The sequence below is a fragment of the Micropterus salmoides genome, unplaced genomic scaffold (assembly GCF_014851395.1).
Source record: "Micropterus salmoides isolate LMB-PRFRI ecotype aquatic unplaced genomic scaffold, ASM1485139v1 Ms_hic_scaffold_10, whole genome shotgun sequence".
NCBI lineage: Eukaryota > Metazoa > Chordata > Actinopteri > Centrarchiformes > Centrarchidae > Micropterus > Micropterus salmoides.
Window position 1 is genome coordinate 24,896,738 of NW_024040041.1, and position 21,576 is coordinate 24,918,313.

At 40.7% G+C, this 21,576-nt stretch overlaps 1 protein-coding gene across 1 annotated transcript; it reads left to right on the forward strand.

Annotated features, from left to right (window-relative positions):
• Positions 1-663: 663 nt before the first annotated feature.
• stk17al (serine/threonine kinase 17a like) lies at positions 664-12,525 on the forward strand. The gene is made up of 7 exons (XM_038704461.1): positions 664-996; positions 4,396-4,608; positions 8,461-8,605; positions 9,405-9,531; positions 9,638-9,686; positions 10,009-10,188; positions 10,815-12,525. Exons 1-7 carry the CDS (start codon positions 884-886, stop codon positions 11,104-11,106), a joined length of 1,119 nt encoding a protein of 372 aa, XP_038560389.1. The 5' UTR covers positions 664-883; the 3' UTR covers positions 11,107-12,525.
• Positions 12,526-21,576: the final 9,051 nt, after the last annotated feature.

Sequence of the window (21,576 nt, forward strand, 5' to 3'; positions counted from 1 at the left end):
AGGCAGCATGAAAACACATACCAACAATGCCTACAAGCTAAAAATGTTTGTGTGCTTGAGTTTCTATTTAAATATGAATATACTGTGCTTTGTTTTGACTTTATGTTTCTTTAATGAGTAAATATTTGGGTAGGTGGTTACAACATGGGGTGAGAAATAAGAAAAGAAAAAGGGTTCAATTACTGTTGAGGTTTGGTTACCATTCAAGTGTATTATTAATTAGACCTAGCAAACATATTTTAACTTTACCTATACCTTATTTACTTTGTTTACATGATCTTTAAGACTGACAAATGTCTGTAAATCTAAACTGATAGTGTATATCTTAACTTTTATTAGACAGCTGTAAATTGTAAGGGTGTTGACCACCCTTATGTTTTAAAGTTTTATGTGTGTGTTACAGCACTTCATGTTTATTCAATATCATATTTTTATTACTTTAAGACATCACAAGAACTATCAAACAGAAACTAATGATAAAGTATTTGTTTATGTTTGTGTACCTGAGCAAATAAGTTGCTGTCACTTGAACGCACCACTTGCCAGCCTTTTACACCTTGGGACCGTCCCCGTCGTCTTCAGCAAATTCATTGGCTTTGACTGCAGAGCGTCAGCGCAGGGGGCTGGCCCTGACTAGGAGTTTATTGTCAGGAATGTGTAGTAGCACTCAAACTAATTTACCACACCGAGTGTGTCACGCTCCCGCATCATCCTCTTACTTGGGACGCGCTTACTGGATTACCTCCCGGTAGTTTGACAAAACTGCTGTTGGCTCTAGTCGACTCTTTATCATGCTAGTTTTTACTTGAGCGGACCAGAAATCGTTTTTGTTGTGTGGGTTTTTTTGGTGGAAGAAGATTGTTTCATTCCAAGCACGACTTCAATGCCAGATTCCGCAACGATGAGCAAAAAAGGAATGCTGACAACAGTCCACACGAGGATAAGAACTGAGCCGTTCACAGCCAATTACGAGTTGGTCGGCAAAGAACTGGGCAGGTGAGTTTGTTTGCTGCGTGAATGACTTTGTTCGTGTTCTGGCGGAGCGGAATTTGCCATATTATCTTCTGTAAATCTGGTAATCATATTATTATATTTGCTCTCTGCACATATTAATGGGACGCGTGTTAATTGAACATCCCCGGAAAAGGCGCAGATGGAGACGCGCTTTGGCACGCGCAATGGTAATCGATAGATTGATAGAAAGGTACTTCTTTCATCCCCGTTTGCATCTTTGGGTGAAAGTTTCTGAAATGTTTTAAGACTTTATTATCTCTTAATGCATTTAAACTTAAAAATGAGGTGGACAGTTATGAGTTAAAGTAATTTTGTGAGATAAGGAGGGACTTAAAGCTAAATTTGCACTTGCCCCACACACTGTTCTTATATATCTGACAGCATGGAATTTATCTCTGGGTTTTGAAACTGCAAAACTGACTTGTGTGGTCCAGTAGATTCTAGTGTATGTGGTGTTGAAATAAAATAAATAAATTTCAAATGCCATAAGTTAGTTTGGTTTTTAATGTATGGCTGTATTACAAGTGGGATGTATAGTGACAAAATGTACACAAACAAGGCTAATGAGAGAACAATATATGAAAACACAAATGGTATCCATATTTACCATCAGCCACTTTTCTATGTCTCATCAGCCAAATGCATTTTGTGGGTCACACTCATTGATGTGTGTATCCCAGAAACAGAAGTGCACATTCCAGTGGTATTTAGGCGGGGATTCCCCAATGTGCCAGACAATAATGAATTTCCTCAAATGCATTTTAAATGACCAATAGAGCTGCAATTGACATCTTGGGGTTTCATTTAACCCGACAGCTGTTTGACTGCCATCTGTGCCAGTTCTGCGTCTGTCTCTACAACTCCAATTTTCACACAAAGGTTGCTCATCTGCAGTGTGTGGTGGGAGAGACTAAATAAAGAGTAACTTGGTAGCAGCCGGTTTTCCTTGTTAGACACCCTGGCTAGGGTGACCTATGGGAGGTAGGCTTGAAGCTGCCTATGAAGTGTTGGCCACAGCAGCCTCTCCCTTCTCTCACCCTCATACCTCAACCCTACATCCTTCTTCCCTCCTCTTCCCATGAGTCCAACCCAACAACATCCTGAGATCAGGCCTCATAATCGTGTTAAGTGCAGGAATGTACGTAGTGCTGCATGCCAGCAGATCGACTATATACATATATATATATAATCTGTACATTAGGAGGAATGTTGACCATTAAAACTTGTAGATGCCTGAGTTGAATTCTTCCACCAAAAGCTTTGTTTAATTCTCTTGAAGTTTTAAGGAGCAGGAAGGCTCATTAGACTTATTTTCAAAACCTTCTCATCAAGCTTTGCATTATGAGTTGTGGGCCCCTACAGAACTGTGCACAAAAATATGCTGCGGCCAACTCGAGAGCAGTAAGAGGATCTCATGTTGTGTGTCAGTCTGTGAAACAGGCAAATGAGAGCTGTGAGAGCTGTCATTTCTCGTTGCACTCCAGACATGAGTCAATGCCCCTGACTGAGGGAGACAACGTGCAGACTCCACAGGAAACCAATTTCTCAGTCAAATTATCACCATCTCCAGTGCTGGAGAGGAATCAGTTTTGTGTGTCACAGTAAAGTTGTTGATTGATGACAGACTAGTTTCAGACAGATTCTACTGATGATAACCTTGCAAATGAGCTGTTTGAGCTGCAAAATTGTGTCTGTGGATCCAGAGTTCCCTCATTAAGGAAAATAAAGAGGAACTTAATGTGTAACAATAAATAAATTACTTTAAAGGAGTGTGATGTGTATAACTAGGAGGTTCTGTGCATCTGCCTAGTAACATGGCTGAGTGTGAACATAGCCGGCTAGAAGACAGCCGTGTTTAGTTACCCCTGACCTGTTGTCAGTCTTTAGAAAGACCTCATGTTGCTCCTTTCCGTGGCCAGCGGTCATTCCTTTTCACTCCATATGTAGTTCCCAGCCCACAGTGAGCTGCTCTGAACTTGGCTAATTAAGGATGAAAAGGCTCTGACGGTTTTTGCCTTTTCACTCTGAACAATGAGTCGTCACCATTCTGTGAGACTGTTAAATGGAAAAAAGAGAAGAAACAGACCTCAAAGCAACCGGGGTAGTAGCCAAAACAGAACCAAGCTCTGGCCAGAACAGTTGCTGTTTTTGGTCCACAGCACAGAGGGCTTGGAGTAACGCTGTGTGGGAAAATGACAGGCACCATGCTGACTGGACCTTTCTGACTTGGCCACTTCATTTAGATTCTGCCCAGTACATAGTCCTCTTATCACATCCCGTGTTCACTTTTCCTAAGCCTTCTGCAGCGTATCTGTATTGTGTAGCTTATTAAAATATTGAACTGGAATAAAATGTTGAGGTTACCATGTCTATTTTAACATGCTGTTTAGGCTCCAACCTGACTGTAACAGTAGTGACCCCTTGCTTGGCCTACCCAGCTGCGGTCAGGTGGGTGGTCCTGATCTCGGAGCTGCTTAGTTAACCGACTGGTCAGCTTTTGTACAATAGTCAAAGGAGAAGTAGACTCTGGCAGAGGGTCTGGGTGGAGGTGTCAACACAATTCCATTTGTCCTTGCTGCTGTCAACTGCGAAGAAAGGGAAGTGAACAAGGCCTCATTATCGGCCTGGGAGGGACAGTTGATGATTGTGGTTGGCTTGACACAGGCAATTCTGGACACATCGGACATCCTGCCCACACCCACGGCTGACCCTTAACACCTCCTATGAATCCATCAATGTATATGCAGAAAAATGAATAGTAGTGATAAGGTTGTAAAAGTGGGTGTTCTTTTCTTAATCTGTTTGTTTGTTAGCAACCAAGCTGTTGCATCTCTTTGTGACCTACAAAGTGGCCATAGCCTTATCAGGTCTTTGCCCACTATTCAGCATCTATCTTGCCAAGACTGTCAGCCTTATCTGCCTCCTGGCAGACCCTCCTGAGGGCTAGAGGAAGAGGAGGAGAACAGGGGAAATCTCTACTGAATGTTTAATGACGACGCCTCCTTGGCTAAGTATATCAATGGTTAATAGCAGTGGCTGTATTTTCAAATGATGCCACTTAACCTTCTTATCTCTAAACTGTTCTGTAACCTCGCCTACAGTGTTGCACTCGTGGCCGATTGGCCAGTTTCCAAATGTCTTGCACTGTAATCTAGGTTTCAACTCCTAGCAGTTTAACTGTCATGAGTATGTCCAGTAAGTTTAGCCTTTCATTTGCTGCAGTTTAAATGACCTACATTTATTCCAGTGGTCCAGTTGGCTACTTGGATGCAGAACACAACCGTTTCTGACCAAATATATTTGAAAAGCCAGTAATGTGGTTGTGATTATTCTCTCTCCTCACTAATCACTCCCTCACTCTCTCCCCTCTTTGTTTCTCAGGGGAAAGTTTGCAGTGGTGAAAAAGTGCATTGAGAAGGCAACAGGGAAGCAGTATGCTGCCAAGTTCCTGCGAAAGCGACGGAAGGGCGAAGACTGCCGCATGGACATCTTAAACGAGATCGCTGTGCTGGAGTCGGCCAAGGCAAACCCCTATGTGGTTGCACTGCATGAGGTCTATGAAACCAACACCGAAATCATCCTCGTTTTGGAGTGGTAAGGCAGTACTGTAGATATTACAGAAACAACACAAATGTCTTTTTCAATGTTCTCTGAAAAAAAGATTATATGTCACATTTCAACATCCTTTTCTGTGACTCCCTTGCACTGGCACTTATATGATTAAGAAGTGATGGTGGTAATCTAAATGGCCTTTAAAAAATTTCTCCGTGTTTTGAGGCATGCCAGGAAAACTGAAAAATGATTAGGCTCTCACTCATTAGGGAGATGAAAATCCTTTTAATCATCACTCACTAAAAACTTTCCACGACTGGAGTTTTTCTCATGTAGCATGTCTGAGATATTTGAGGACGCCAAACTGGCTTCTAGCAAACTTATTGATTCATTTCTACTTAATAAGCAACTATGTTTGAGTTAGTAGAGCCTCACATCAAATCATACATTCATATCATGCAACATCCTGTATTTAACGAGAATATCACTACTTTTGTGTTTTCATGTGGATTTCCAGCTTTCATGTATTTGATCTGTGGGGGAAAAAAAAACCTTACTGGCTTAGTTATGTGCTAGGTGCTGATGCTACAGCTGAATGTCACTCAAGACATTCTTACCTGCAAAAAGAACCAACAACCACACACGTGTGAAATGCATAGCCTTGCACTATTGTTACACAGACTCTGCCTTAAATGGAAATTCTCTCTCTCTCTCTGTGGTTAGTCACTTGTCTCGTCGTAGCCTCAACACCTCACGAACTGTCATTTTAAACATCAATGTTGCAGAATCACACCACGCTGATATGAAAATAACAAGTGTTGAGCTACAAATGAGTCAGTTACTGTGAGAACAGACTGCTCAGAACTGTAGACTTTGTGTTGCCTTTCAACATGCAGGTGAATTGGTCAGCGGCTGAGTCGAGTTGCTTGTGCAGTGACATAGTCATTCATTCTGTCTGTTGTGGTTGGGTGTCAGTAAGTGTTCTCTTACTGCTCTAATGACAGCCTCTAATTAGGATTAGGAAAGGTCATAGCATCTTAATTACGTTGCTCGCCTCATTACAGGGAGATAACACTGGGCAATTAGGCTTGAACCACGTTCTCCTGACCCTGAACTGCTTGCTTGCTATTCAGCCAGGAAGCCCTCTCCTGCCCAGTCCCTCAGTCATCCCCATCACAGACATGGAATTCCTCCGCAGAACAAAGGCCTCTCTGTGGGGTGGGGGCTGTGTTTGACCTCTGACTGAAGTGTGAAAGGGGAAGTAGCACCACAGTTCACCCCTGCATGCCTGCAGAGAAAACACGACAGGAGATCAGTCAGCACTGGTCCACAGAGTCTTCAAGCATAAAATCAGCAGCCAGCACATGCACAATATTTTAGCACTTGATGAGCTTTGCTTTTAAATGTCAACTCATTCTTTTGTCAGTTAGTCTCTATTGCACTGTGCATTTGTCCTAGAAGCTGCAGGACCACTCGCAATGAGACCTCTGACCACTGAAAAGCTGCATCTTCAAACTGTGTGACCTCAAAATAAGTTTCAAGAATTGCAAACCATTTTCCATTTCCTGTGGGTTTAAATGTAAGCAGCAAGCATGGCTCCCAGAAGTAGAACAACATCACGCTGGTATAATGTGTTGTGCATGCGCGCACACACACTTCTCGTAGCCACAACCACATCCTTACTCATGTCAGAGAAATGGAAGCGAGAAGTTTATATTCTAATCATCTTTGAAAGTGTAGCTCCAGCATGCGTCAGTTCCACAGAAACTCCCGGCATAATGACTAGTTTGAGAGATGAAAAATGAATGTGCATCACCTCTGACCTCTAAAGCTGTTTATGCACAGTAGCTGAAATGGTCACTGTGATGAATTCTCCAAGGCTCACTGTCATTCGTTTTCTGCTTTTCCACAAATACGAAATGTCATTGTAAAAGAGTGGGTTTTAATTGCACTGTATTGGAGTATAAGTACTGCCCAGAAAATATAGCCAACAGACAGGTTAGCCTGTTTGACACAGTGATGTTAAAATGACGTCAATGAGCACCCAGCTTGGTGGTCAGCCAAGAAGGGCTATGACCTGCAGAACTAAAAAGAGATTGACTTGGTTTACTGCTTTTAAAATAGAAACATTTTTGCCTCTTTGCAGTTTAATATCCTTTTATTCAGAGATCGAGGCTCATCTGTTCTTGGCTCTTGTCTTCAAATGGTTGTTCAGCTTCTCGGTGCCCTCCTATTTTTTTTTTTTCTTCTTCTTGCGGCTTGGTGCAGAGGAGGATGTCTCCTACACACTGAAGTAGTGTGTACATTAAATTTCTAGGAAGGACAGAGCGCATGGAGAAAATATTCAGACTTGAGGCAAGTATCGGATCATTCCTAAGTGCTTGACTAGAATGTGTGCAGTTGGTTGAATTTAAACAAGACGGTCTTTATCAAGATTTTATATCCTCTCAGGGCTTCTGCTGACGGCAAATACTCTGTCATGTCACGTCTTTAATTGTTCAGACAGTAATAGGTCAAATCTATGTTAAATTGACAGATTCAAGTTCATTTTCTATATAACACCAACTCAGTAAGAGGTATGATGGGTTTTTTTCTATTGCACTTTTCAACAATTAAAATACACCCACACACACCTTTCATTTCCTCTCCCAAATGAAAACACTAATAGCAGGCTTGCTTGCATGTAGTATAAATGTGCAAATCAGTGTAAACACATTGAGTGCGGAGTTTCATTGTAAGTCTCTGCAGCTCTCTAAACTCTTTGGGGATTGAGAATGTCAGCAACAAGCGGGGTAGGTGGCAGGTCAAGTATTTGGTGCTGTGAGCAAAAAAAAGAGAACTAAATATGGACCAATGATGGATATCCGCAAAATCCCGCACAATCATGGGTGCTATTTTCACAGCTGAGGATAGTAAAGGGCGCAGAGGGATTGGGTAGTGCTGGTTATGTAACAGTCATGCTCAGGGCCTGGTCACAAAGTTTTTTTTCCTCTAAAGATAAAAAGCATGTGTGCCATCTAAATCCCCCACACATGGTTCTAGTTTTTTTTGGTTGAACTGTCAGCTTTAGGCACTAATCTGACTGATGGCGCATCCACCATAAATCCAATGTCTACACTTTACTTAACGTTGTTACACAAGCGCAGCAAGACCAGGCAGGAGTCTGACTATTCCTTCCACAAAAATGTGAGAAGTCACCAATGAGTTGTCTAATTACTAAATTCCACAAAGGGATAATCCCTTACACCTAAGTTGTTTAAGCCAACAAGCAAAAACGCAGGCTGAGGCTCACACAGTACTTGATAATACTTTCCTGCCACCTTCTCTGGCTCCATTTGTAGCTAAAGAGCTGTTCCTTTCAATATTAAGAAAATGTTTCGGCTTTGATTAGTTCGCCAGTGTTTGCTTCTGTTTTCTCAGCCTGCAATATATCAGCCTGTCTAAGGCATAACTGATCCTGCTGTAAGTTTATATGACCGTTCTTATCTCCTGTAATATTCCCTAGAAGGTACACACACAGGCGGGGTACAAATAATTATATTGATTCATGCTGGACTCGCATGCTATGTGTAGATGTGGATGGACTTTGTTTCTCCAAGCCAAAGTACACTAATGAGGAGTGTTAGGTAGTTTTAAAGAAAGTGGAAATGACTTTAGGTTTGTTCACTAAAATTGCACTAATGGGATAGGTCGGAATTTGTTGTCAACTTGTGTAATTCAAACTGAGAGGAAGGGCGTATCTGTAAAGTTTAAGTGCAATTTATTATGATAAGTTGAAATGAATAATCTTAAATGAAAGTCAGCCAAACTAAACTCCACTGGGTGGCTATCCATGTACAATGCTTTTCTTCTCATCTTCTCATCCTTGTTTTCCTTCCTGTGCTTTCCTTTCAGCGCTGCTGGTGGCGAAATCTTCAACCAATGTGTTGCAGACAGCGATGAGGCCTTCACAGAGAAAGATGTGATCCGGCTGGCCAAGCAGATCCTGACTGGGGTGGCCTTCTTGCATCGGAACAATGTGGTGCACCTGGATCTGAAAGTAAGTACAATGAGAGATTATATGACAATATAGGACAGTCTATTCCCTCGAGCGTCAGACTGAGGGAGATGAGATGTCTCTTATACAACCAGAACTCATTCAATGTGTCGTGACCCTGTTCCCACAAGGAATCAGTCATTGAAGGTACCTGAGTGAATTATTATGTTTTCTTTAATGGGCCCTGAAGTAACAAGGCAGTCATCACTGAGATTTTTTTTTTTTTACCTCAGCAACTCCCAAATTAACAAAGTATCTGGTTGCTGGATACACGTTCTATGATTCTTTTAAAAGTGAATAAGTGACTGGATAACACTGGATGTGTTCCAGATCAAATGATCAGTTCGAATACATCACATCCTTGGTTTTGGAGGACTGATGCTTTAAAATATTTTCTATATATAAACATAGTGTAAGTTCAAGAGGTGAATCAGGCCTTGTTGTTGGTCTTGGCTTGTTTTATCTCAGATATTCAAACCAACCCTGGAATTAGGCAAGTCTGACCCAGAATGAAGCACAGTTGTGTATATACACAGTATTTGGTCAGGGACCATGGAGCCATACTAGTGGTTGGCAGGGATATCCTATCCTGTTTTCAGTCTCATTTGATAGGCTTAGAGGAGCAGCTAGTAGCTGACTGATGAACGAGACTTCAAATCCCCTTGAAACCATTTACCTCAAATGCTTTGACTCATTCACATTGACATGTAATTAATGACCTCAATGTTAGACCCCAGTCTTCTTGAATAATCAGTCATTATGTCACAAACCTCTGTCTAATCTGTGTGTGCATCTTCTCTAGCCCCAAAACATCTTGCTGACCAGTGCCAGACCTCTGGGGGATATTCGTATTGTGGACTTTGGCTTGTCCAGACGCATGGACAACGTCACAGAAGTCAGGGAGATCCTGGGTACCCCAGAGTATGTGGGTGAGTCCTGCTTTTAGCCCTGAAATATAGAGAATCACCTGTGTCTTTTGAATTTGAGTGCAGTGTATGCCTGCAGACTAATTGGGGCCATGTGTTTGTGTTGCAGCACCAGAGATCCTGAACTATGAACCCATTACCACTGCTACAGACATGTGGTAAGTGCACTACTGTAGTTAATGAGACTATTTCCACTTATTTTAGTGAGTGCCATGCAGAACTCATTTAGTCTGTGCTTCTGGGAATAAAGACATATTCAGGACAGTGACATCACTTCCCTAACATGCAAAAGACAGTCTAGACCTTTGACCACAAGATCATCTTTGCTGCATGCTTGCAGTTAATTATTGACTCACCACAGCATATTGAGAGACTGCCAAATCGTTTGTGCTACAGTGTGTTGCAAGGCAGTTTCTGTAACCATCAAAGTTGACAAATTGCCTCATAACATCTTTACCTTTCTTCCTCCCTCTCTGCCAGGAGTATCGGGGTCCTGACCTACGTCATGCTGACGGGCGAGTCTCCCTTCCTGGGTGACGACAAGCAGGAGACATTTCTCAACATCTCCCAAGTCAATGTAGACTACTCGGAGGACACATTCGAGGGGATCTCCTCCCTGGCTGTTGACTTCATCAAGTCCTTGTTGGTTAAAAACCCCAGGTGAGGTGGTTTACTGTAAATATGAAGATATGATCAGATGTTCAGATGCAAAACTACAAGTTTCCATCAGTATTGCTTTGAGCTGATTTACACAGTAAGGATGTGAGTCAGGTTCACACCAGCACGGAAGTACATCCGTATGCGTCTAAATGAGTGTATGTGGTAACAAGATTTGCGTCACTTAGGCGAGAAGTAATTTCCTGGTGGTGGTTATAAGCTCACCTCGTTTAAAAAAGTAGATCATTTTTAGGCCAGTATGTTCTGTTTTGACATTACACCAAATACTGATACTGAAGTATCTGCTTTAAGTGTCACCTTCTTAAAATAAAGAATAGTTTAAACTAAGGTGATTTTCAAAGGAAGCTATGTAACCATATTGCTGGTGACATTGGAAAAAGTGCAAGATTCCTCAGTGTTTGAGTAATTGGTGAGAGATGGAGGGGGGAAAATTGTTTAGTGAAAAGTGCTTCTTTTGTGGTTTTCCAAACCAAATGTTGAAAAGTAATATGCCTGACGTTTGCAAGAGAACGGATTGAGTGAATCGGAAGATCCAGGCAATCCATCGGTTATGTAAACTCTTCGGGAATTTCCACTCATCCACAGTGTTATTGTGTTTGTGTGTACAGGAAGAGAGCCACTGCAGAAGAAGGCCTCAACCACCCCTGGCTGAACTCGCTCCCCCATCCCCACTCCCATCCGCACCTCCATGCTAGATCGGCCTCCTCTTTGGACGAGCCAGAGACGAGCCAATCAGAGTCAGAGCCAGAGAGCCCGGCTCCCTCCCCCGAGCTGGACTTGATTGGGTCATACCTCATGTGCCCAGGCCAGGGTGAGTTGAAGACAGGCCGTGTTGCCTTCTCCTTCAGCGGGTCCCCCTATCCCACGCGACCTGACATACAGCAGGAGCTGATCTGCTGAACGACGTTTCACAGGTGGAGAGAGATTGAACAAATTTAAACTCCACAGAGCAGACACTGAAAAGCAGTGAGCCTGCAGCTTCATGGTCTTGATCTGACTCAGGGCCACGCTATATGGATGCTGTATGCTGCTGGCTGCCTCTACTGCTGTGATGTCTATGAACTGGGTTGTGTGTAGTTTAATACCTCTGTGTGTGTATGTTTGAATAATACACGCTACTCCGTGCTTATTTTATAATTGCACAGAAGGAAGGTGAGAGAAATGAAGATGCAGGAGAAAGAAGTGGGAGAAGACACACAAGGATTTTGTCGCAGGACTGCACTGCTGCCTTAAAAGTGACAGAACTGAACTGGGGTCAGCTTAACACTGGCTGGTTCACCCCTGCACGCACACTGGTTTCTCTCTTTATCCAATTAGCCTTTTGAACTGGGTGTCCGAGGAGAGGCAGCCTTTCACTTCCCTGGGAAATGACTTCACTCACTGTGTAATGTCATCAAAACGAGTTATGCTTCAGCTGACCCATTCTGCGAGTTTTATTGAAGGAAGTAAAGGGTTTATACAGATGGTTCTACTTAACAGAAGAATTAAAGCAAAGGACAGCACCTACGCAGAAGCCATGTTAGCTGTTCCACTGTTTTTATGTTTATTTATGTGTGTTTGTTATACCACTTCACCCCCTTAAATATACAAAGCCACATCAATGCCTGAGTTTCAAATGGAAATGGTAGCATTCTTATTTTTTTAAGGACAATTTAAGCACTTTTCGTTTTGTTATTGGACTTCCATGTAATAGTAAGAAACCAAAGGCTCATCAATCAGTCAGCTGTCACACATTGTACTGTACATTTTAACCATTTTCCACCACCCACTGTTTTGGTCACCTTTTTTCACAAAGTGCCACTTTTCAACCTCACTTGTGTGTTAATATTATACTTTTATTTGTTTTGTTTGCTATTGCACAAGATGTTTTTTTGTACTTACTGCGAGGTTGCTACTAGATTTTGTGCTCTTAAAATATTGTGAAAACGTCAGTTTTGGAAAGAGGAAATGGCAAAGTTTGAAAGGAACAGTTCAGTTTTGTTAGACTTGTATCAACAATGACATGGTTAACTATCCCAGATTTATAACTATGTGATGTTTGCCTTCAGATGCTCGGGAGCAGAGAAATTGGGGAGAATTTCTCAAAAATGTACTGAAATGTATATTGTGAGTTAGTATTAAGATTAACATCAAAAGCTAATTTTTTTTTTATCAGTGTATAAAAAACATCATTATATCATGTCTTATTTTGTATGTTAACTTTTACTTATTCTTTTCTGCTTATGAATTTCAGGCAGGTTTGCACTTGTCCTTGTGGACATTATGTTAAAATGAATAAATGTTGATGGCATGCATTGCAAAATGTATCTAAGAAAAATACATGTGCATTTGTGTGATGTTTTTTGCCTATAGCAACAACAGCAATGACATTTCACTCAACTTGATTACATTCTAATTTAATTTGAGGGTTCACCTACATCCAGACTACAACCGTGACAAATAATTGTGCCCAAATCTAGAATCATGATTTAATTAAATCCAGGCTTGTTTTTCATCCACATAATCCACACAAAAGTTATTTTTAGCCATGCTACCAGCATGGTTCTAGGGATGGCAATGTTGGTCAACCAAATAGATCAAGGGCCTGCTGAATTAAATTAAATGATAGATGGATTGCCATAAAAATATTTAAATACAAACACTAAGAGCTGAAATCAACTTAACCATCTTTTTTTCAACACTGTCTACTAACAACCCCTCATCACAGGTTGAATATGTCTATGAATGGCAAGTAATTTAACCATTTCAGATCAATATTCCATGCTCAGATTGTTTAATTAAAATATTTTTTTAGAAGCTTGACTTTCTCTAATATTTCATAATAAAATGCAACAATAAAGAAAAGTAAGACCTGTGTAACAGGGTTTTGGGGGGTTTTACTCTTATTTCCTCTGTTGTAAATCATCTTGCCACCGTTCTGATTGATACGACAAAACTTTTTTGGATCATCTTTCCTTCGATCTTTTGTATAATCCCACCATATATTGTTATCCCTCTATAAGCTGCCATATGTTCTAATTATCTCATAATACTGATGATAAAGACCAATATCTAAGTGTTTCTGGTTGTCTCATTAGTTTTTGTTCACCTGCGTGTGTAGTCAGAAAAAAGCAGATTTCATACCAAACAGATTACCCATGTACCAGATCAAATGTGAAGCATCTGCTTTTCTTTTCAGTATCTCTATTTAGAGAAACACAGTATCGTAAAGAAAATGAAAGTCCTCTGTTGGGCCAGTCCATAAATATCCACAGTCTCGCTGAACAGGAAATACCAGCATCCTGTGAAGAGGAACACAAAGTAATGTTTTCCACTGTAGTAAAGTTTCTTTTTCTCTCATGCACACTCTTGTACTTGTTTACTTGTGTCAGGTTAAGCAATATCCCTGCCTGTCAAAATCCTCAATGCTTTCTTTAATGTGCTCTTGTGGTTAGCACTGAACCAATTCAGCTCTGTTATGGCCAATAAGGAGAAAGTGGGGCTCCCCGCAGGGTCCTGCTCCGGTGACTCTTGGCTGGACTGTCCACTACCCCTAATGAAAACCCTGCTGCTGCATGGAGCCGAGGAATGCCAGAAATGTTTATAGCTAGCCTGGTCCTTTTTTCTAACATCGTCCCTTATGCCCTCTCTTCCCTCCTTTTCCCCTTATGGGGTTTGTTTTCTCAGTGGGAGGTGGTATTGTTTCCATACTGCATATAGCATGCTCGCACACACACACACACACACAAGCATACAGTTATTGAAGTGGTTGATAAAGTGGCTGTTTCTCAAAAGGACTCTCAGGATCAGCTGATGTGACTTTGAAATTTAAGGTGACCATTAGAGGATTATTTAAGACAGATGTGGAGGCAGTTTGTTCTGTCTCCTGACTGGTGAGTGCACCGCAAAATCTGGCTTTGTAGTAAAAGAGCACTTGGCTCCCACAGATCCAAACAAATTCAAAGGGTGGACAAAAAGCTTGCTGTGACATCCAGATAACCTGCTCTCACTAATCTCTGTGGATTTAAACTTATGTCCTGTTTAATGGTTTTTGATGGTTATCAAGCAGCAAATACTGCTTTTAAACACCCCAGGCAGGCACTTTGCTTTGAAATTGTAGAAATCCATTTGTCTCTCTTGAGTCTGTGTAACAACAGACAAAACAGATAACATTAATTTTTGATTATATAAATACTGATTTTCCTTGCCCTATTCAAAACCTGACATCTGCTGGGCCGTAAGATATTTTTGCTGTAGGCACTCAGCAGGTGTTTCATCTCATGCTAACCAGCCGCACATCCTAGTATGTCAACACCTCCAGCCATAACACATTGATCCCTTGAGGTTTGTGAAAATCAGAAACTGGGATTTTAAAATATAAACCTCTTGGGAAGCTGGAAAGGCAACATTCTACACTGCACAGGTCAAAATGATCAGTTATATAACCAGAGATTGTTTGACAGCAGGTTTAAATTTTAACTTTTTCATTGATCTGCCACAGCCAAGGAACACCCAACAAAAACGGTATGAGGACTATAATCAAACGCTTATTTATGGAAAGGACTTTTCTTTGTCAAAGTCAAATATATTCTGTTATCTAAGTGAATGAAGAGAACACCCCTAAATTTGTTTATCAAAAAGATAAAGATTTACATAAAGTACCACACCAGATAGTACCAGAAATAGCACAAAATAGCAGAAAGTACAATAACAGCAGCACAAAGAACTACACATGAGGATTTAACTAAGAATATATATAGCTTGTAACAGTTTTCAGTATGTCTAACATTTTAACTGTGTTAGTGCCATTGCTCTAGGGATGGCAATGCCAGTCCACAACTTTGGTCTAGACTGAAATATACATTTTTTTTGATGGATTGTCATGAAAATTTGTACAGACCTTTGGATCCGTCAATGCCTTTACATCAAAATCTCTTTTCGCTCTCAGTAAAATGGTTAACCATATGAAGTCACCAACTTGCCCGTTGGATGTGGTCCCTACCAAACTGCTGAAGGAGACTATGCCTAAAGTTGGCCCTTTCATCTTGGCTATTGTAAATAGCTCACTGACCTCCGGCTATGTCCCTGCTTGTTTTAAAACTGCTCTGGTTGAACCCCTCCTTAAAAAAACATATTTAGATCCCTCTGAATAACTGCAGTTACTGAATCTGTTAGACAATAACTTTTTAGAAATATTCCATATCTCTAGCACTGAGACTACTCTTCTCAGAGTTCGTAATGACCTTCTGAGTTTGACACAGTCAATAATAAAGGACTTTTTTTATTACAATAATTATTTTAAGACACAGACTGACACAGAGTGGCTGCCCCTCTCATATATCTCTGAGCTTTTATCCTCTATGAGCCAGAACACAGACTGAGATACTGGTTGAGTGCTGCTGACCTACAGAGGCCCTAAGGTTTCTTGTGCCCACCAAAACGTTTTTGGCATAAGATGTTTTCTGGTGCGCACAAAAACTAAAGGAGATAGGGCCTTTGCTGTCAGGGCCACTACACTATGGAACAAGCTACCAGAGGAGCTCAGGCTCGCAGAGTTTGTTCCCGGTTTTAGCTCACTTCTAAAGACATATTATTACAAAAAAGCTTTTACTGTATGTTGCCTATTTTATTTTTACTTATTTGGTTATTGACTTGTTTGTGTTTATATACTGATTGTCGTAAACCACTGTGTGAGGCCTATTCTTATTTTCAGCTTATTTGATCTCGACTTGTTTATGTTTTATACTGACTGTAAAGTAGTACTTTGTTACCTGTACTGAAAAGTGCTGTACAAATAAACTATTATTTACATCAAAGCATGGCTATTCTGTCTATTGGTTAAAAGTATGTTGGGTGTTTTTGACACACACTGTGATACTTTGTGCTTTGTTCTACTTTTACGACTGTGTGTGTGGCACTTGTAGAAAATTGTTTGGCCCTTTCATGATACTTGAACTGGAATCCATCTGTGTTTGTATTTTAAAGAGTTAAAATCAAAGGCCAGTACACATGCATATATGATTAAATGTTCTACTGAAGACACCCGCAGTGGACTTTTTTCTATCTCATCCTAATGTTCTAGTCCAAATCTTCATGAATGGCCTGTTTCTATCACTTGTTAGACATAAACAAAGTGTTCCCAGCTCCTCGTAGCATTCCTCTCTGTCTTTCTGCCTGACCTCCTGCTCTGGCCATCTCCTCTAACGTTGATGTTTTTTGCTCTCCCTGTCTCTCTCAGTCTCACTATCTCTAGATCTCTTTCAGTGTACCAGTTTTCTCAGAATTAGTTTCCCTTGCACCTTATATAATGGGGAAATTCCTTTACGCTTATGTTCCTGATTATACCACCATTTTGGTCCTTAGTACACTGATGTCTGAAAACTCAACAAAGTGTGTGCGTCTATCCTCCAGGGATTGAAAAACAGCTTACCTCTCCAACCCCGTTCATCGTTGATTTTCAACTCTACTGTCTTTAATAGATTTAGGCTCAGCTGACCTTTACATTGTAGCCATTTAGGCAGATGATCTCAATCACGCAATCTATGAATAATCAAATAATTTTCATTTCAGCCCTTTAGGAACCTGCTCCGGTACATCCACAACCCTGACCTCTAAGTCACTTCCTCTAAATTAGTTCACTCCTGCTACATTCCAGCGTTGACTTTAGTTACAAATCTTCGCAAGGATCTTTAAGATCTACATAAAGCCCGCAATAAGTTCAAGAACTGCAGCCTCTTGATGCTGATGGATATCAGTGGCTGATAGAAGTGGACCTTAAGAGGTTGAAAACAGGAAAATTCCTGACAGTTACCTGGGATTCTTGTTCCCAGAATGCTGAAGTATTCCGTAGAGACCATGATAAATCAAAAACTGGTTGAAATTCTCCATGTTTGCTTATGAGATGTTGTCCAAGACATTTCTTTAGGAAAGAAATCATAAAGAGAGAGAGAATCTCCGATAGAGGCAAAACACTGGTAATATGTTTCTCATAGTGGTGCATTTGCGAGGGAGGCAAATGCCTTTGGTTAAGCAAAGCTATTTATTTTGTCCCTGGAAACAGTTGAAAAACAAAAGCGCTCTCAACAGAGTAGCATGACCTGATGCTGCTGCCTGTTTTCCTCTGTCTGCGGTAACTGTATGCTCCCTCAACATGGGGGCACTACTGGCACACATCATACTCAAAAAGCCACACAATAGGCACACTCAGCTCAGAGAGAACTTTTCAACTCAAAAGCTGTGTAAAGAACCCAAGCAAAACAAGGGACACTGCTAAAGTTAATCCATAAAAGGTTCAATTTCAATGTGGGTAAGCTCATGGAAAGAAACAAAAACACTGCCAATTCTGTTGTTTGGATTTGGAGGACGCGGTGCACACGAATGCCCACTCACATGAGCTTAAACTGTAGTTCATACACACACACACACACACGCCAGAGTACCCAAAGTGAACTCTGTACGCTGACTCGCTACAAGCTTGGGAAGGAGTCCAGGTTTTCAGACTGACAAGGAACAGATTCTGGTGGTCTGGATCTTTTTGAGCTCTTCAACTCACAGCGCTCTCCTTCGGTACTGGATTAGTAAATTATTTGGAGAACACACACACTCACACTCACACACACACACACACACAAGCTGGCAAGTACCTACATTCAGGATTCAGTTTGTAAAACAATATAATAATCACAAGTTAAATGTTGTATTTAAAAAGTTATGATGACATTTTGTGAAGATTCTCAGTCATCCAGGTCATAGTTATCCAAGGAAGGTTAAATCAAGGGCAGCTGGACTTGGTTGAAGATGTTTTGCCTCTCATCCAAGAGAACTGACTGGCAGGGAATCCCAGCTATTTAACCTCTGCGGGACCAGCTGAGGCTGTTAGGATTGTCACTAGTTTTGCAGGTATTTGGTCATAAACCAATGTGGCTAGCATGGCTAAAAACATATATTGTTTTAGTAGAGGGCTCTACTATAATTTGAAAAAAAGTAGGTTATAGTGAGGAAACTTGAATCACTTGTACTATTTCTTACAATGGAGAAGCAGTTATATTTGTAATAAAGGCTCTAGTGACTTTCAAGGTTAATTTTGTTTGGTTTGTGTTGGATGTGTGAGGTGCCACTTGTTGATTTGTCAGTATTATGCGGGTGTGGAGGTTTTCAGATGAAGAGAGAAGCAAATTTGTGGAACTTTCTGGAACTTGGTGATTTTTCACTGGAACTTGTTGCCTCCAGGAATATTTTCAGGGTTTCCTGGATCCTGGAACAATTAATTAGTCAAAAAGTCAGCTGTCACACTTGTTTACGTGATTGTCACTTTTTTTCTCTTTTCCTTTTCCCCAGGCTTTTTGTGTTATGTAACTCTCTTCAAGAGAGGTATAGCGATGTGTGTATGTTTGTGTGTGTGTGTTCAACATTGCCATTGCTGTCAAATTTTCATATTGTCTGAAGCTTCCTGATGTAATCTGCCAAATCAGTGTGTGAAAAAAGGGCCTGGAAACAATGGCTGGAGGTCAGACAGGTCATGGAAAACTGTTTGAAGAACAATGTTATCTGGACACCAGGTAATAAAATCCCAGTGGTGTGGAAAGGTACAAGCCCTTTGAATAAAGAGCAGTTTCCGCCCTCCCAGACTCACCTGGGCAATCTATTAGCCAAATGGACCTGCTTGTCAGTCATTTCTGCATGAACAAATTTACCTTCTCTGTCGTCAGCCCAGATAATTCATATTGCGAAAAGCTGTGTCTGTATTGACAAAATGACAGGCTTTATTTCTACTGTGTGGCAGATGAATGTCAAGGGGGATCAAGAGCTACAAATAGCAGTGACGACAGATTGTCTTAGCCCTTTTAACACTGAAAATCTACACTCGTGGCTTTATGGATGGTGATGTTGGTCTACCGGTTGATCGGTCGCTTTGATCCAGACTAAAATATCTCAAAAACTACTGGATGGATTTCCATGAAATTTGGTGCAGACATTCATGGTCCCCAGAGGGGGAATCCTATTCACTTTGGTGATCTATCCCCTGACATTGTCAGGTCAACATTTAAGATTTGATTAATACTTTGGTTTATTAATAGGTGTAAATCTAATGACATTCCCATCTTCCTGGGCTGTACTTCGTGTTTATTAATAATTAGCACATGATGTTAGCATGAGGCCTCATAGAGCCCCTAGTATGGTTGTGCAACTCTTATCTCTTTTTTTGAGTGTGTGCATGCATGTGTGCGTGTAAATAAACAAAATCCAGTTCAATTCTAACACTTCTTGTGAATACTTTCAGGTGAGATTTATTTATTAGATTTCTTAGTTTGTGCTTTAAAAATAAATTAGTTTAGTCTGTGTAAAATATAGTGCAATACTGCATAAAAGGCACATTAATTAATTAGGCATATTAATGTTTCTTCCATAACAACAGAACAGTGGCATGAGATGTGACATGTGCTGCTTGAATCATCTGTCTGTCTGGAAGTCTTACACTGGGCATGCAAATATGAGTGGGTGGAAAACAGAAGAAGAAAAGAGAACATCAATATTATTCCACAGCTGCAGAGTGCACAGTACCTTGGACGGGAAAGGATCCTTCTCATGAGTCTGTCATCCCACAGAGATGCATAAGATGTTTGAGGCATGCCATCAAGAGTACAGGGAATCCAAATCTTGTATAGATTCATGAAAGACTGTAGTTTGCATACACAGCATTGGTATTTCACATACAATAACATAAATAAACATTCCAAGGATCATTACTTGCAATTGCTGTAGCCATTTCTAACTTGGAAATACAACATCCCAAACCGCTGTTTTTCAGTGCCTGCCTCAAGAGGACACCAAGACCTGCAGCACTAGAACACCTGCAAAAGCATCTGTTATCCCAAAGAAAAGCTACTGTAACCTTATGAGAAAACACAGCACTCCTAGATACAGTTTTCTGCCAAACTAAAGTGCACTTACTGTTTGCCTTAGATAAAGGAGCAATAATCTCCTCATTGGGGTTCATGCTTTTAAACTGCAGAGTAAAAGTCCCTGGAAGTATAAACACAGTAGGATTTCTGGGGCTATTATGTAAGCTTGCTCTCACCCCTGATTATACATGACACGCTGGGAAATATCAAATTAAATGAGCTTGTCCAATAAGATTGTAACATAAATAAAGAGCTCTATTATTACTTTGTGCTGTTGTAGCTAATAACAGCCACCCCCCTCGAAAAAATACACAGTACAGAGAACATGATGTTCTTCATCCCAGAGTGGCTAAAGGTTTTACTGTGAGGCCTCCCAAGGTGCCAGCAGGATGAGACACTGATTTACACTTCATGTTGACAGTGACACCTCAAAAATCCTTTCCTTATATGTTTTGTGGCCTGAATCAGAGCGGAGGAAAGTACAATTTCATTATTTTCAGTTACTTTAAACTTCTATTGCACTACATTTCAGAGGCAAATGTTCTTTGCTGATTTGGATGGTTAATACAAAATATAATAAACAACATATGTAAAACAGAAACATCTGACAAGAAACAGTAATTATAACAAATCAAAATGATTAAATAACAAAATAATAAATAATAATTACAGCCAAAGAAATTTTTCAATGAATATGAAAATTTTGAGCATTAAACACTTAATTTCATGCATTCTGGTGATTTTTTTTTTGCACCAATTTATGGTGGAAATGTTTTTATTTATCTAACGAGAAATACAAAATTCAGGTGTATACAGCAGTAAGGCTCTCAGACATTCTGTGTTCCTTTCAGATATGTTTCTCCTGTAGACCAACTTTTCCCATGTAATATCATTCCTGCTGAGTCAGCCCACATGCAGGCATGATTAGGGCGTACTCACACTAGGCCTGGTTGCCTTGTACCGTGCCCGAGCACGGAACTCGGACAACTCGCACAGCACGGAGCGATCACACTGGTCAAACAAACTGGACTTTGGGGGTTAATTGTGCTCAGACACGGTACAGATCGCCAAGTGTGAGTGTGCCTTTAGTCTTCCCTTCTCTTTGTCTCTTTGTATGGGGAAGTAACCTCTTTAAAGTAGTGATGACAAGTTAGACTCTTTTGACAGACTCGAATTTATAGATCTCGTTCATTAAGATGAACTAATCTTTTTTGAGTTATTTCGTTCATTTGAACTAGGCTGGTTATTGTGGCACTGCAGCCCTCTAGTGGGCGATTAAAAAACAGCGCCGTTCTCAAACACGGAAGGCTGTCTGGCTTGCCTTAATTGACAAAGTATAATGCACAAATTCATCTCTTGATCATTCTCTATCATCATTATATACACCCCTTGGGCCCACAACCAAATTCAAACCATGTAAAAACCACAGAAATATGTTGTCTATATGCAATCCACTACTCAGGAAAGATTGTGACAATGGAAGGATTTG

Bases quoted from the DNA above. Each gene is read 5' to 3' on its own strand.
- stk17al (XM_038704461.1), top strand. From the start codon at position 884: ATGCCAGATTCCGCAACGATGAGCAAAAAAGGAATGCTGACAACAGTC. The intron at 4,609-8,460 runs GTAAGGCAGTAC...CTTTCCTTTCAG, and splicing joins ATCATCCTCGTTTTGGAGTG to CGCTGCTGGTGGCGAAATCT. The intron at 9,687-10,008 runs GTAAGTGCACTA...CCTCTCTGCCAG, and splicing joins ACCACTGCTACAGACATGTG to GAGTATCGGGGTCCTGACCT.